Genomic DNA, 18,091 nt, shown 5'->3' with positions numbered 1-18,091 from the left:
GCGTTAAGAAGGTTTCGGGAAACCCAGCCCTGATGAACTAGAAGACCTGGGCCTAGGCTTTCGGAAACTAAAAATAACTCTAGAACTGAGCGAGAGAAAACGCATAGATGACTCTTGTTCAATCTTTTTTATGGAACATTTAAGATACTTTGTTTAAAAGCATTATAATGTTGGTACAAGACTGTGAACTTAACGGCTTTAGTGTGGGAAAGAACTACAATCTTGTAAAGCTCTGTTATCTATCTATCCGTCCGTTCGTCTGAGTTTTTATAAAACTTTATGAACATGATTTTCCATCTAAATGTAATGCAGGTCAACACTTCGTGTCATTGAGGAGCAGCTGTAGCAGATTCAGGACTAAACACATTAGGCTGATGACATGAAGTTATGACCACAGGAACTGATGCTGTTTAAAAGAAGAACTGAGTGAATAATGAACCATGGAAGACGGACAGAGACAGAAAATGGCTGATAAGAGTTTGCTGGCACTGATTTTTATCTGCTCATTTCTCAAAGGTAAATGAATCTGCATGTGTCATACAAGATATTTAAAATGTGATTATGATCATAGTTTGTACTTTAGTCTGTCAGATTTGATCCTTGATCCTGTCATAGAAAAGTATTTCATGTTAAGATTATTTAATTTGGATTGATGAATATATAAGACCACTTTTCTTTGATATTTATGTGGTCAACACCGGGTTACATGTAGATTTATGTCGTCTACTTTATAACTATGTAATTGTAAGCTGTGTTTAAGAGTGAAAGTGTTTATCTGATGCACAATCTGAACACTCATATCTACTCTGTCTCAGATACCAGTGGAAAGATCACATCTCTCGCGATGTTCAGCAGTGATGGTGAGAACGTCAGTCTGCCCTGTAGAAATGCTCTTACTGACTGCACATCAACTACATGGATGTATAATAGAGAACGTTCAGTGACAGTTGTATTATTTGAAAAAGGGATGAAGCACAAAGACACAGAGAGACGTGAGAGACTGAGTCTGGGGTCTGACTGCTCTCTGAACATCTATAAAGCCACACCTGAAGATCATGGACGTTACACCTGCAGGCAACAACAGAATACACAGATATATGATAACAATGTTTTTCTGCATGTTCTTCATGGTCAGTGTTTCTGTTCATTATATGATAAAAGAACATAATACTCTCGTTAAAATCACACGTTTACTGAAATAAATGTCTGTGTGATTTCTGTTTCAGTCTCTCCATCATCCACACAGGCTGAGATTAGACCTGGACGCTCGTTCACTCTCTCCTGTCAGTTGTATGTACATGCTGTATATAGTTGTGTTGATCTCTTCTATGGTGAGGGAATTAAGCTGGTCTGGAAGAATAAGACTGATGTGGATCTGCAGTCAGACTCCAGATATCAGATCTCATTCTCTCCTAAACACTGTACCAGTTCTCTGACTACAACACTCCTCAATGAAGACAACAACACAGAGTGGAGATGTGAGATTACTAAAGGAACTAAAGTCAAGACCTCAGTCAGATATACTGTCACGTACTTGGGTAAGAAAACGAAATGTCTGCCAATGTCAATATTTAGCTCAATGCTGGACATGCTGTATGAATATTCCTCTGTAAGTCTGTAAATATAAATAATGCTGTTCTGAAGAGATCAGTTATAATCATATTTATCCTGTGATACTATATTATTATATTATTCCATCTCTGTGTCTGATGCAACTCTTTTCTCCTCTTAGTCAATTCACCAGACAACAAGACTTTAGCTGGATTATCACTCAGAGGTATGAAATGTCTTTAACACATTGCAGTACATTATACTGAGAACATTTGTTGTCATTGTTGTTTCATTTATCATCATTTACAGTTTCATGGATTGAGTTTGTTTATTGTCTTGTGCTGTAACCTCTATCTGAATGAGTCTGTCTCTTTGCTGTAGTGATTATACTTGTCATTGAGATCGCAGTATTAACTACTCCTACTGTTATTCTCCTATGGATCATCTGTGAAAGGAGAGCTGGTGAGATTTGAGACTCTTTACAACATCTGTGATCAGAAAGTCACATATACACCATCTGAAATATATTCAAGAGTTAATCAGTCTTCTTACCACATGATACTATATGAGAGGTTTGATATAACGGTGTGCTTTTATTCACAGATAATAGAAGAAGAGGTCAGGACACCCAGAAGACATAGTGATGTAAATAATACTGATTGAACCACCCTCTTGGCAACTATAAATATATGAATTTTTATAGATAGGAATTTTAAAGGCATAGACTGCTTTAAACTGAATTATTAAAAGTTATGTAAAATGATATATAAAGAGAGGGAGAGAAAATGAGAGATAGATTGTAAGTACATGTAATATGTATAAAAAGGACACTGTAACATTGTTACTCTGAATTCATAATCTATTGCTTATGACATACTTCAATTAAAGCTATAGGCCTGTTTATAATTCATAGACGTGAATGTAAATCTTTTTGACTGCTTGATTTTTATCAGTCTTTTGATGACTTTTTGATTTTGTCTTTCATTATTCCACTAAATTGTCAAAATTCATCTCAGCCTTTTTATTTTATTTATATATATCAGATATATTTAATATATTCTGCTAAAATCCAAGACTGTTGGGATGTCACATCTGTTCCTCATTCACATCCAGTTATCGTTAAAGGGTTAGTTCACCCAAAAATTAATTACTCACCCTCATGTCGCTCCAAACCCGTAAGACTTCCGTTCATCTTCTGAACACAAATGAAGATCTTTTTGATGAAATCTGAGAGATTTCTGTCCCTTCATAGACATCTATGCAACTGACACTTTGATGCTTCAAAAGGTTCATAAAGAGATCGTAAAACTAATCCATATGAATTGAGCAGTTTAGTCCAAAATTCTGCAGCGTTTTGGACGAGCTGGAGTTTATTAAGCATGCAGGGCAACCAGCCAGTAGAGCATTACAATAATTTAGCCTTGAGGTCATGAATGCATAAACTTACTTTTCTGCATTTGTCATTGAAAGCATATCTCATATTTTAGATATATTTTTACGATAGAAGAATGTGGTTTTACAGATGCTAGAAATGTGGCTTTCAAATGAAAGATTGGTATCAAAGAGCACACCCAGGTTCCTAACCGACGACGAGGACTTGACAGAGCAGCCATCAAGTGTTAGACAGTATTCTAGGTTATTACGTGAGGAAGTTTTTGGTTCAATAATTAGAATCTCTGTTTTTTCTGAGTTAAGTAGTAGGAAATTACTAGTCATCCAATTTTTTATATCAGCTATGCATTCCGCTCATTTTGTGAATTGGTAAGTTTCGTCATGGCGTGAAGAAATATAGAGCTGAGTATCATCAGCATAACAGTGAAAACTAATTCCATGCTTCCTAATGATATCCCCCTAGGGTAGCATGTACAGAGTGAAAAGCAATGGTCCTAGTACTGAGCCTTGTGGTACGCCATACTGAACTTGAGATCGATAAGACATTTCTTCATTTACTGCTACAAACTGCTACAAACTACAAACGGTCAGATTTAAACCAAGCTAATGGCAACATAATTTTCAAGTCTATTCAAAAGAATGTTGTGGTCGATAGTGCAATATCATTTTCATTTCTAAGCATTTGCTGTAGTGGTTATTCATCTTATTAATCAACGTTCTCTGAGCCTCTTCTTCTTTTGTTTCTTCGTTTGTGCATCGTTCCCAAAATAAACAACGTGTCTCTTTGAGATACAGCTGTATAATTTGTCGGCACAGCAAAGGCATTTATCTATACATTTATTTTCAATCTGAGAGCGCCTTCCTGGCGTTAGTTTAATAAGCCTTGAAATTAATAGTATCAAATGCAGCAATAAGATCCAGCCACACGAATAGAGAGATACAACCACGATCGGATTGTTGAAAACTTTTATTCCTTCATCGAAGCAAGACCAGGAGACGTTGGGATCGCGTTCAAACAGAAGTTATTCTTTATTGAGAACTTCGCTGTACGTTGCTGCAGTCATCCAACAATCTAATCTAAATACAGTATTCATGGTAGTTATACACATTCAAAGAGGGGAGGGATTACATAGAGGCGGAGACTCTGAATAAAGCATGTTTAGAAAACACACCCTAGACTGAGGGTCTGGCCAATCCTAATTCAATCAGCATAACAGTCTATTGCATTGCTAATCCAATCATCCTAACGATTCTGGGGCTGGGGCTCCAAGAGCCATTTGGGCTCCGAAAGCCATTTGCAGAACAAAAGGTGAGATTCTCAGTGATCTGACTCACATCAAGTGAAAACCGGTTAGGCAGGTTATCTGGCTTGCTCAAGAGAAACAGGCCCAATCAGCATAACACTATCATTCAAATTGCATAGACGAATCATTTGTGTGCTAATCCCATCAGTCTGAGTGAAACTGGGACTTCAAGAGCCATTAAAGACAATAAGGAGAAAACAGGAATTGCAACTTTGCTGAGCAGAATCATTATCTTAACCTTAAAACCTAAATACAATATTCTTTACCGTGATGTTATGTACGGAAGCATATTTGAAATAGATTCTTAAAATTTGTTATTCTTCAGGATGATAAGAGAAAATCATTTGTGACTCTAATGAGAGCAGTCTCAGTACTATGTTACGGTCTAAATCCTCGAGTTCAGTCTATAATTGACAAATTCTTTAGGATCAAGTTTTTTTTTATTGTTTTTTTTAAAGAGGTTCCATAAGAGCCAGCTTAAAGTTTTCGGTACATATCCTAATGACAAAGATGAATTAATGATATTAAGAAGAGGATCTATAACTAGTGTTGGGTCCGAGTCCACCATGGTCGAGTCCGAGTCGAGTCCAAGTCCTTAACAATCGAGTCCGAGTCCAAGTCCGAGTCCAAAGAGGGCCGAGTCGCACTTGAGTCCGAGTCCTTAACATCCGAGTCCGAGTCGAGTCCGGCCGAGTCCACAAAGATTTAAATAGTTTTAAATTGACCTTTCACAAAGACCCGCCCCTCTTACTGTCGCTACGTCTGACAAGCCATTCCGCTCTCACTCCACATGTTCTCACACAGTGAAATATATATTGCGGAGCAAAGAGGACACTGACAATGCGCCAACAGACAAGACAAGGCTACTTCCGGTATGAAATAAAGTCTCAGCGTTCTAATTTTGTAATTTCTATGAAATTAAAACAATACACAACGTTTTGTGGTGCTTTAATATAGGCCTCAACTCAAGCAGCACATGAACTGATAATATCTTCTAGTTATAGCACGAATTAAACATGAATGAACATAAGAACTGCAAAAAGAATTCAATACACACCATTTTTCAAGTTCAAGTCCAATGACTTTAATCTACTATATGGTTTGGTTTGTTTGTCGGACAAAAATGGCAGGTATCTGCATTATCTGGTCAGATCACATGTCAATCAAATTCCAGTGAAAGGTCTTAACACTGAGCTCTTAAATTAATATGTTAAACCTTACAAAATGATTCCAATTTATAGTTACAGTCATACGTTTACCTATCGTACATCTTTCAGATTCTGCAAGGTAATGCTCAAGAATATAACACGATGCATTAAGAGGCAGGAGTAAACTTTCGAGTAAGATGACGTTGATTTTTAAATTATTTATTTTGATTATCTTATTTTGTTTTACATGCTAATATCTTATTTAGCCTCTAAATGGCAGGACTAAATTAATTAATGATTTTTAAAATAAAATAAGAGCAATTTACACCAATTATCCAGTTCAAAAATTTACACCCCCTGGCTCCGTACGGTTGCTTCCTTCTTGAACATCACTAAATGTTTGCAGGGTTTGTAATAGTTGTGTATGAGTCCATCAGTTGTCTTCAGTGTGACAAGATGGATCTCACAATCATAGTCACTGCTAGTAAGGAGAAAAATGCAGAAGATGCTGGAAAAGCAAAGAATGTGCAGGAGCTGAAGGATTTTTCCTCATGAACAACCATAAAAAACAACAACTTGTGGATCATTCAGGTAAAGAAACACAATATTAAAATCAAGACATGTAATTTGTCTTGTATTTTGTGTTTGTATTTTTTCTTGTAGACTAGGCTATTAAACATCCATTATGTGAAAAAGATTTTTCAGGGCAGTAATAAATAGAATCAATGTTTTTATGATCATCCTCATTAAAAAATAAATAGGCTAAATATTACATTTTGGAGATTCTGCAAGGTGTAGGCCTATGTAGACTTATGACTAAAGTGTAGGCTAAATCAATGTAACAAAAATCATAACATTATTAGACTCCAAAATGTTGCTTTGGTTATCACGTTCTCATGTTGCTATGGTTACTGTGTCAATCATCGCAATTTCATGACTCACAGGACTAAAATTCTGCGGATTCTCTCCCACATTTAAATGCAGTTATCACTCTTTTTAATTTACAGTGTGAACGTAACCACTGGTCCTCTACAAGCATGAAAAAATATATTATTTAGATTGTCAATAGCGCTCACTTTAAGCCATCACTTACTTACCGCGTTCTGCACTCTCACTGAAACTCTCGTCATAAACACTGAAGTTGTCCGCACTGCACAGCCAATCTCTTCTTTATATCGCGTCAAGACTTTGTTGTTTATGAGGAGATTTGCGAAAGGATAAAACTCGCGCTGATTCTGAACAGCGACTTCTCCGCATGGTGACTCAAAACGCCTCTGATTGGCCACTGTGTTCATGCGCTTAATATACATTATCTGTGATTGGCTACAATGCTCAACACTGACACAACACAATGTAAGCAGTTTCGTTTCGTTTTTGAATAATATTGTGTCCTCCAGTGCCCGGACTCGACTGTACTCGGCAAATTTTCCGAGTCTAAAATGTCCGAGTCCGTGTCAAGTCCGAGTACAAATTCATCCGAGTGCGTGACAAGTCCGAGTTCATTAAAAATTGGACTCGAGTCCGAGTCCGAGTTTGAGTACCCCAACTCTATCTATAACTTCTGGAAGCATCTCTTTCAGTAGCTTAGTCGGTATAGGGTCTAACATGCATATTATTGATTTTTATGATTTAACAAGTTTAGACAAATCTTGATCTCCTTTAGCAAAGAATGAATGGAATTTTTCTTTAGGAGTCTGTAAGACTTGATTTTCTTGCTAAGACAAAAGCTGAGATAAAACTCACCCTACAATAAAGCAACAAAACGCACCCTGGAGAGAAGACCTCAAAGAAAGAGCCTTCTCCTTCCTTATCTGTGCACCCCCCTCTCCTTCCTCCCTTCCTTTCCCCCTGATTCAAGTCACTAAAAGTTCACTAAGAAGATCTACATACTACATATTATGTATCTTTTGAATTTATTGTTGCTTCCCTTTTATGTTTGGTATCATTTGTACGATTGGTAAAATGGTCTTAATTTCATTGCAGTCATATTATGAGAAAGACTGAAAACTTAGGAGAACTCTGTCCTCCTCTTTGGGTGATATCTCTTCAAGATATCTCCCCTCTTCCCCGAGAACCAGGTGTTACCCCCTGGGGTACATGAATTGACCCAAAACAACTCTAAAAAATATTTGTACAAGCCTTTTGTTCTGGTCTGGGTATATACGGGTAAGTGGCAGAGCAGTCTTTGGGAACCTGTAACCAGAAAACCCCCATGCAGTGCAGTGTCAGTGTCTTCCCGAGGCTTACACACTCACACACCACTGTGTGTCTCTGTCAGGTATACTGTACATTTCTTACTCTTAGAGTCAACTTTGATTAATTGATGTCATGTATTTATTATTTCTGAATTGGCTTTTAATCATTTACTTGTGTAATTGGCATGATACATTTTTACCTGACAAATAAAATGTTATATTTTAATTATTCTGCATTATTCTGAATTCATTATTTCTAGTAGAAAGTAATATTGAAACTAAATTCTAATAAATAAAATGAACTTCACTGGAGCGCTGAAAAGACATACACGCATTGTACCTTCGCCCACACAGTTGTATTCCGTCGTTGGGCCAATGGGTGGCCTTTACAAGTCTATAGCATGACATCTGATGTGATACAGTAGTAGATGGTTGTATGGTTATAATTTTCTAATTAATACTATCAATCTTGCAAGTAAAGAAATTCATAAAGTCATTACTGCTGTGCTGTTTGGAAACATCAGAAGTTGAAGCTTTATTTCTTGTTAATTTAGCCATTGTATCAAATAAATACCTAGGGTTGTGTTTGTACTCTTCTGAGAGAGTCGAAAAGTAAGCAGATCTAGCAGTTTTTAAGGCCTTTCTGTTTGCAACAACACTCTTCTTTAAGCTCAAAGGAGCAACTCAATAGTTCCTGTTGCAACATTGAGTTCTACCAGAAAGACTCGGAAGGCAAGATGATATCACAATGACATTTATTAATTAATAGACTGACTAGAAAATGAAAACAAAAATATTGGATGGTAAAGATTTTCCATCTACAACTACAGGCCCTGTCCGTAGTTCACATTCGGAAGGCAGCAGAGTCTGCATTTCCTGCCTGAAGATGAAGGGGAGGTATGGACACGAACCATCCTGGTGGTGGTGGGGAGGATGGAGGTGAATGTTTGCATCATCATCTGCAAACTCAAACATGTGTAAGTAACGATCTTTTATACTCCAAGTATTAGATAGTGATTGGATAGACCAGAAAGTAATGAGTGACGTAACGTAATTGAGTCTTCCTTCCTGGCAGAACTTTATGCTAAAGCTTTAATTTCTTCTAAGCTATCTGGGATAGCGAGGAGTAGAAACTGATCATGATGATTATTTATAAAGCAATCTTTAGTGGTAGAAGTAATAGTTCTACCATGTTTGTAACAGGAGGTTTGTTTTACAGCATTGGCTAAATGAAGTACACAAGACTAGATAATGATTTGAGATGCCATCGTTCTGCTGTAGAATTTCAATGGCCATGTGACAATAGGCTTGTTTGAGATGCGCCTCGCCTAGCCTGAGATGTAGGCGAGAGTAGGCGCTGCAGTGAGAGGAGGAGTGATGAAGTGCAGGCAAGACGGACAGTTCTCTTTTCTCGTAGTGGATCACACACATGCGAGATCAAAGACAGATATCATGGGATTCACACTCGCGCACAGTGTTGATGATAAACTGGATGTAATTTAAGTTCCCTTTCGTGGTCACTCCGAGTTACGTCGGATGACGACGATTGGGGTTTCGCTTAGAAAGCCTATCACCTTCGAGTATATAAAACGAGCCAATGGCAATGAAATGCCATGGGTCTGCGGAATTTGCATAGCATATCTCCGCCCACCGCAGGGGGTATAAAGGAAGTACGCTGGCAACATGCAGATATGTTTTCGCTTCGGAGCCAAGAGTTTTCTTCACTCCTACAAGCCATTCTGTATCATCTTCATTCTACGAGACGAGCGGCTCTTCAGTGTGTTTGTGTGACGGCGTGTTCCAGCGAGATCGCATTGCCTGCTGCTGATCTGTGCAGTGATCTGCCGACAGTGAGTGTGTTTCTCCCTGGGCGCTTCAGCACACTGCTGAGCTTTTCCTCTCTCTAAAAGAGCTGCACGCGGCACGTCTTTTTCAAGACGGTTCGCCCGTGTATTACTGGATGTGGGCGCGTGACTCATCTGTTTAACGGTCGCGAGCGCTGTTTTGCGTGTTGGGCTTAATCACGCTCGGCAGCGCTCGTGGATGAGTTATGTTTTCATTACGGGAACATGACCATCGCGATGTTTATAGATCGAGACTCAATGATCTTTGTGTGAGAGTCCCCTCTGCCACACCCCAATCTATCTCTTCCTAAAAAGAAAAACGTGAGGGATACTTTGGCTGGTGGCCAGGGTGATCTGAGGGTTATGGTGTGGCATAATTCCGACGAGCTTTCCTCGGGCCACGCCCCCCTCCACATCGCAAACCGTGGAGCTTCTGTGTGTGCCTGGTTCCTCTCAGGGACCCAGTGTTTTCATTCGGGACTCCAGCAGATGGTGTCATGTCACTCACAGCATCATAAGGCGGGCTTGATTCCTCTGGAAATGAGGATTCGACTGCGTTGCCTCCCTCGGGAGTGTCAGCGTTAGTCGAGTCAGATCCAGAGCTGATGGCCATGCTTTCCCGGGCAGCTGAAAGCATCGGTTGGAGTGGCATCCTCCCCCCGAGCGCTGTAGGCTTCCCGGATGTGCATCAGGACGCTTCCGGCCCGCGGGAGTCCACGTGACTTTTGCGGCGCGCGGGCGTCCTCCGCCTTCGCTGCCCTCGATCGTGAGACGATCTTGGTCTGTATGTTCTCTGTCACTATTGTGGCACAGGCATGCAGTCCTGTGTGTCGCCTTCGCCTTCGAGGCAGTGCTGACTCTGGAGTTCTGTCAGAACCGGCCGCAGTGGAACGCTGGTCCTTCCCTGGCCAACACTGACAGAATGCGGAAGACTCGACCACGCCCCCTTGCTGGGACGCTATGCCTCCCACGCCTGGCCTGGTCGTTCCGCCGCGCACACTACTGGCCTCGCTCTCCGGCGACGTCGGTACCTGCGTGATCCTGGGTCAGGTGGTGTCCACTAGAGTGGTCCAGACATGAGCTTAGCCAGGTTGATGTGAGCGGCTCTGGGAATTAATTTTCTCAGCTCCCCCATGTCCCAGGCTGGGCTCTACGGCGGGGTGGCTTCGGCCACTAGAAGCAGACTCAGGTCTGTCTGCACTGATGGTCATCCATCTGTGTGCTTCCCGCCAAGGCCACCTCCATGCGACCCCTCCCCTCCGGCCTTCACCGGCCCTGAGCAGGAGCAGGTCACAGGAGGGTGGCGCTGCCAGTCTCTGCCCCTTAGACTGCCACGCCAGTCTAAGCAGCACTCTTGAGACAGGCAGCCTGGTCGGCGGGGTGATTGAGGGCTGCGCCCAACAGTCTTCGATCTCTCCAGAACGGACTAGGGGCATCTGCACTGACGGTCATCCTTCCGTGTGGCCTCCTTAGTCTGTTTCCCGCCGACGCCACCTCCATGCGGCCCCTCCCCTCGAGCCTTCAATGGCCTGGCATAGGAGGTCGCTGCAGGCTGGCACAGCCTGTCTCTGCCCCTTAGCCGACTAACACTTGGTTAAGCAGCACTCCTGAGACGGGCGACTTAGAGTTAGGGCTCAGTTCTTTCCGGAGCTGGTAGCAGGGACCACTCCTTCCCCTGGTGGAGGGCTGGGGGAGAATCTCATTCACAAAAGAACTGATGCTCTTTCTCTGAGCCCCAAGAGGGTGTGGATGACAGCACGCGCCGCCCACGGGCCACGCTCCTCTCATCCCCCTCTGTCGCCAGACCCCTGCCAGAGCACGCCCCCGTGGGACGCGCGCCCTCCCCTGGCCTCCTCTGGCAGGACGTGGTTAATGACCGTGCCCCCGCACAGGGCCGCTATGCCACCCTTGCCGGTGCCGGTCATTCCGCCTCGCTGCCCCACCGACGGTACGTCTGTGGTTCGTATGACCCCGCTGGTGCACTTTCTGGAGGCCTGGCTAGAGCTTCCCAGACTGTCCTGCTGGGTCGCGAGAACCATCAGATTCGGCTACGCGATTCAGTTCGCGAGATCTCCTCCCCGCTTCAGGGGAGTCCGCTCCACTATGGTCGGTGGCAATGCCCCTGTCATGAGAGCGGAGGTCGCCACCCTACTGGCGAAGGGTGCGATCGAGATTGTCCCTCCAGCCGAGATGAAGTCCGGCTTTTACCGCCCTTACTTCATTGTACCCAAAAAGTCCGGTGGGTTACGGCCAATCCTCGACCTGCGCGTCTTGAACCGCTCCCTTCACAGGCTGCCGTTCAAGATGCTAACGGCCAAACGCATCCTCCAGTGCGTGCGGCCGCAGGATTGGTTTGCAGCGATCGACCTGAAGGACGCCTACTTCCATGTCTCCATTTTACCTCGACACAGACCGTTTCTACGGCCTGCTTCGAGGGGCAGACATACCAGTACGCGGTGCTCCCATTCGGGCTAGCCCTGTCTCCTCGCGTCTTCACGAAGGTCGTCGAGGCAGCCCTGTTCGCATCCTGAACTATCTCGATGACTGGCTGATCCTAGCTCACTCTCGAGACCAGGTTTGCGAACACAGGGACCTAGTGCTTCGGCACCTAGCTCGTCTGGGCCTTCGGGTCAACTGGGAAAAGAGCAAACTTTGCCCCGTGCAGAGGATCTCTTTTCTCAGTATGGAGTTCGACTCGGTCGCCATGTGCGCGCAGCTTTCGAGCGAGCGCACGCAGTCACTGCTGACATGTCCTAGACAGTTCGAGGGCAAGAGTGCGGTTCCACTGAAATTATTTCAGAGGCTCCTGGGGCATATGGCATCCGCAGCCGCAGTAACGCCGCTTGGATTGCTTCATATGAGACCGCTTCAGCTTTGGCTTCGTGATCGAGTCCCGAGGTGGACATGGCAACACGGCACGCTCCAAGTCCCAGTGACTTCAGCCTGCCGTCAGACCTTCACCCCGTGGACGAACCTCAAGTTTCTACGGGCCGGAGTGCCCCTAGAACGAGTTTCCCGGCATGTTGTTGTATCAACAGATGCCTCCACCACAGGCTGGGGCGCCATGTGCAATGGACATGCTGCCGCGGGCTCCTGGACAGGACCCCAGCGCCTTTGGCATGTCAATTGCCTCGAGTTGCTGGCTGTACGTCTCGCCCTGCACCGCTTCCGGGCGTTGCTCAAGGGTCAGCACGTACTAGTCCGATCAGACAATACCGCGACAGTAGCGTACATCAACCGTCAAGGTGGTCTACGCTCCCGCCGTATGTCGCAACTCGTCCGCCACCTCCTCATATGGAGTCAGAAGCATCTGAGGTCGCTTCGAGCCATTTATATCCCGGGAGACCTGAACCAGGCGGCCGACGAGCTGTCTCGGCTTCAGCCTCTCGCTGGAGAATGGAGACTCCATCCCCAGTCGGTCCAGCTGATTTGGGATCAGTTCGGGGACGCACAGGTAGACCTGTTTGCCTCCCGCGAATCGTCCCACTGCGACCTGTACTATTCCCTGACCGAGGGCACGCTCGGCACGGATGCACTGGCGCACAGCTGGCCGCGGGGCCTACGCAAGTATGCGTTTCCCCCAGTGAGCCTTCTTGCGCAGACCTTGCGCAAGATCAGGGAGGACGAGGAGCAGGTCATATTGGTTGCCCCGTATTGGCACAACCGGACCTGGTTCTCCGAACTAGTACTCCTCGCGACAGCACCTCCCTGGCCAATCCCTCTGAGGAAGGACCTCCTTTCTCAGGGACGGGGCACCCTTTGGCACCCTCGTCCCGATCTTTGGAACCTCCACGTGTGGCTCCTGGACGGGACGAGGCAGGTTTGAGTACCCTACCACCAGCGGTGGTGGCTACCATCACTTCCGCTAGAGCATCGTCCACGAGACATGCCTATGCGTTGAAGTGGAACCTCTTCGTCAACTGGTGTTCTTCTAAACATCTAGAACCCACGAAATGCCCCATCAGTGTCGTGCTTTCCTTCCTGCAAGAAGGGTTGGAGCGAAGGCTGTCTCCCTCCACCCTGAAAGTGTATGTTGCCGCCATTGCCGCACATCACGACGCAGTCGATGGTAAGTCTCTGGGAAAGCACGACCTGATCATCAGGTTCCTGAGGGGAGCGAGGAGACTGAATCCTCCTCGTCCTCCCCTCGTACCCTCTTGGGACCTCTCAGTGGTTTTAATTGCCCTGCAGAGTGCTCCCTTTGAGCCTCTGCAATCAGTGGACCTTAAGTTCCTGTCAATGAAGACAGCGCTCCTGGTTGCATTGGCCTCCATCAAGAGGGTAGGGGACCTGCAGGCATTTTCGGTTGACGAAGCGTGCCTGGAATTCGGGCCGGCTAACTCTCACGTGATCCTGAGACCCTGGCCTGGATACGTGCCCAAGGTTCCCACCACACCCTTTCGAGACCAGGTGGTGAACCTGCAAGCGCTGCCCTTGGAGGAGGCAGACCCAGCCTTGGCACTGCTCTGCCTACTACGCGCCCTTCGTGCTTACGTAGACAGGACGCAGTGTTTCAGGACCTCAGACCAGCTCTTTGTCTGTTATGGTGGGAAGCTGAAGGGAAAGGCTCTCTCAAAGCAAAGGTTATCTCACTGGATAGTGGATACCATTGCTTTGGCATACCAGCAGCAAGGTCGTCAATGCCCCCTTGGTGTGAAAGCCCGCTCCACTCGTAGTGTGGCTTCCTCTTGGGCTCTAGCGCATGGCGCCTCGCTAACAGACATTTGTAGAGCTGCAGGCTGGGCGACACCAAACACATTCGCGAGATTCTATAATCTCCGAGTAGAGCCAGTTTCTTCTCATATACTCGCTTCAACCAGTCGGTACTAGATTCTGCTCAGGTGTCTTCGCTTGCTCGCCATTCCCCTCCACGGACGGGATACGTGCGATTATCTTCTCAGGTGAGTCTGATAAGCTCTGAGTTTCCTCCAGCACTGGTTACGTCAACGCCTGAGTTATGCCAATCTGCCATAACGCAGCTTTTGCGCTTGACTAGGTGCCTCCATGTGCATGGTCCCCCCGCTGGGCGACCCCCACATGTGTATTCCACTGTAAGTCTCTTTGGAGCGTGTGTCTTTCCCTTGGCAAGCCACCTTGCCACCCCTGGGGTTTTAAGATTCCACCTGCGGCTGGACACCCCAGTGTTACTCCATATGCAGCCCTCTGGGTCATATGTGTATTCCAAGTCCCGGGTTGGGCATAATTGCATATTTCCTCTGAGATATGCTTCCCAGTGTATATTACGGATGTAACCCTCGTTCCCTGAGTAGGGAACGGAGACGTTACGTCTTCCTGCCACTTCCGCTGTATCGCTGAAAAACGCCTGAGTTCAGTCTCGGCTCCTCAGCGAAGACATATCTGCATGTTGCCAGCGTACTTCCTTTATACCCCCTGTGGTGGGCGGAGATACGCTATGCAAATTCCGCAGACCCATGGCATTTCATTGCCATTGGCTCGTTTTATATACTCGAAGGTGATAGGCTTTCTAAGCGAAACCCCAATCGTCATCATCCGACGTAACGTCTCCGTTCCCTACTCAGGGAACAAGGGTTACATCCGTAACCGAGACGTTCTGTTGCTTTTATATGAAAATAAATATAATGAACAAGACACCCAAAGTTCTGTTATTTATTTCCATTCAAAAGACGTGTTTATTAATCATTAATTTTAATTAGCCTACAGACATGTTTTTATATTTTTTTTATAAATATGACAACATTCAAATAACCCATTTATAGATTGCATTGTCAGAGAGTTTGGGAATATTCACACATCATTTATACACATAACATGATATCACAGTTTTAAAATCAAACATTTTAAAAGAGAACAATACATCATGACTGTTTAAACCAATGAGCATTAAGCTGTATCGTCAGCAAGTAGTTTCCCATCATGCTTTTGATCATCAGTCGGTGGAGAGAAACTGCAGAATCCGACACGTCCGCCTCACTGTGCTAGAGTTTTAGACATGCAGTACGTCAGCATGACATCAGAGTAAGGCGGACCATACTCTAATACTCAGCGAGATGGATACCGGTTAGAAATGTGTCTGTGATCACCGGTGATTGATTCTCTGCAGATTTTGCTTATCTCAAACAAGCCTAATATTAGATCTAAAGTATGATTATGATAATGAGTGGGTCCTGACACGTGTCCAATAGAGTTAAGTATGTCTGTAAATGCCAATCCCAATGCGTCTTGTTACTTGTATACTAAAATCACCAACAATTAAGATTATGTCTGCAGCCAGTACTAATTCTGATAGAAAAATCAGCAAATTCTTTGATAAAGTCTGTATGGTGCCCTGGTGGCCTGTATACAGTAGCCAGTACAAATGTCAAACAGGATTTATCACTTACACTAGATAGTGTTACATAAAGCACTATCACTTCAAAATAATTATACTTGAAACTAGACTTCTCAGTAATTCTGAAAATATTATTATAAATTACAGCAACACCTCCCCCTTTGTCTTTCAGACGAGGGTCATGTTTATAACAGTTATCTTGGGGGGTCGACACAAAAGTAATGTAATCATCTGGTTTTAGCCAGGTTTCTGTCAAACACAGCACATCTAGATTATAGTCTGTAATCATATAATTTACAAAAAGTGCTTTTGAAGAAAGGGATCATATACTCAGCAACTCGAGTTTTATCATTTGTTCATCTGTATTATATCTGTTTTTTATTCGTTTAACATCAATAAAAAATTGTTACCCTTAATTGGGTTTGGGATTTTTTCGCATTTACTAATTCGGGGAACAGACACAGTCTCTATATGATGATATCTAGGTGAAAGAGGCTCTATGTGATGGGATTTATCTGACCTTGGTGACGCGAGGCCGCTAGCAGACGGTCGGTTAAGCCAGTCTGTCTGCTTCCTGACCTGAGCCCCAGATTGTCATGTTTGAGCTCTAAGACTATGAGCCATATTACTAGAGAGAAGTGCAGCACCATCCCAGGAGGGATGAATACCATCTCTTTTCAACAGGTTAGGTCTGCCCCAAAAACTTTTCCAATTGTCTATGAATTCTATATTATTTTGCGGACACCACTTAGATAACCAGCCATTGAGTGAGGACAATCTACTAAGTATCTCATCACTCCTGCGAACAGGAAGGGGGCCAGAGCAAATTACAGTCCTTTACATCGTACTTGCAAGTTCACACACCTCTTTAATATTAATTTTAGTGATCTCCGACTGGTGAGGTCAGACATCATTAGTGCCGATGTTAATAATAATATTTTGTTAATAGTATTTAAGTGTAGCATTAGCCAGCACTTTTAGCTTTGATGTCAGGCGCTCTGGCTCCCGGCAAACATGTGACAAACATGTGACTGGACCATTGCCTCACTACAGCCGATGCTCACGCATCCTTGGCACATATGGAAATTTTATATGATGTATCCACTTCTGATCACATTCCTGTAAAAATGGTGATCAGGTCTGAGTACATACCGTCAACTATAAAGTGTGAAAATAACTCAAATCATGTTTTTTTGGACTGGTCCTCTCTTACATGTGAAGAAATGTCTTTGTACTATGAACATACTGATCGATAATTGAATAATATATATCTCCCTAGAGAGGCACTCATGTGCAAAAATGGTAATTGCACAAACAGTAAACATATCATAGATATCTCTGCTATGTATACTGCAATTGTCTCTGCTTTACTTGAAGCTAGTAAGCCTCTTCTTAAGCATAAAAAGGGAGGAAAAACTCGGCCTGGTTGGAATGCATATGTGGCTGAATTCTATGCTGAGGCTCGTGAAGCTACTAGATCCTGGGCAATGGCTGGTAAACCAAGACAGGGACCTATTTTTGAATATAAGAAGAGCACAAATGCAAAATGTAAATATGCAATACGTTTCATTAGTAAAAATGAGCAGCATCTGAGGGCAGAAGCTATGGCCAAGAAACTTTTAGACAACACAAATAATGATTTCTGGAAAGAGGTGAAACGTACAAATAACTGCAAACCCTCACTACCATGTTCAGTTGATGGAGTCCCTGGTGCAAATGCTATTGCTGAGCTCTGGCGAATGCATTATAGAAAATTGTTTAATTGTGTACAGACTAAATGTTTTAAAGTAGATAATGTTGACAATGTAGATGCAATCAAATGTCATGAGGTCTCTAAAGCTATTAGGAACTTAGCAGCTAATAAATCAACTGGCCTGGATTCTATCTTGGCTGAACATCTAAAAAATGCAAGTATAAGGCTGTATACACTTCTTGCACTAGGCTTTACTGCCTTCATGATCCATGGCTTTCTTCCAGACTCAATGATGTCTGTGATGCTGACTCCTGTGATTAAGGATAAAGCAGTGAAAGTGGGTTCCTCAGACAACTATAGACCCATCGCCCTAGCTAATATATTATCAAAAGTTGTGGAACTAATTCTCCTTGAGAGGATCAATGAATTAATTATCTCTGCAGATAATCAATTTGGTTTTAAACCAAAGCATGGTACGGATATGTGCATATATGTCCTGAAGGAACTACTAAGCAACTATAAGAGAAAAAACTCAACTGTTTTTATATGTTTTTTAGATGCATCTAAGGCATTCGACCGGGTGAATCATTGGAAATTATTAAAAAAAATTGGATGCTGCAGGAGTCCCTAAATACATTGTCAGAATCCTATCAT

At 43.8% G+C, this 18,091-nt stretch overlaps 1 protein-coding gene across 1 annotated transcript; it reads left to right on the top strand.

Moving 5' to 3' along the window:
• Positions 1–327: 327 nt before the first annotated feature.
• On the top strand, positions 328–2,561 carry LOC311095067 (uncharacterized protein). Its single transcript, XM_084133400.1, has 6 exons — positions 328–516; positions 816–1,130; positions 1,227–1,538; positions 1,733–1,777; positions 1,933–2,013; positions 2,155–2,561. The coding sequence occupies exons 1-6, from the start codon at positions 441–443 to the stop codon at positions 2,190–2,192; spliced, it is 867 nt and encodes a 288-aa protein (XP_083989526.1). The 5' UTR covers positions 328–440; the 3' UTR covers positions 2,193–2,561.
• The last annotated feature ends 15,530 nt before the right edge of the window (positions 2,562–18,091 follow it).

This window comes from Abramis brama (genome assembly GCF_963993115.1).
Source record: "Abramis brama genome assembly, chromosome: 13".
NCBI classification, from domain to species: Eukaryota; Metazoa; Chordata; class Actinopteri; order Cypriniformes; family Leuciscidae; genus Abramis; species Abramis brama.
Note: the sequence above shows the minus strand (reverse complement) of the source record. Positions and strands in the feature narration are given on the sequence as shown.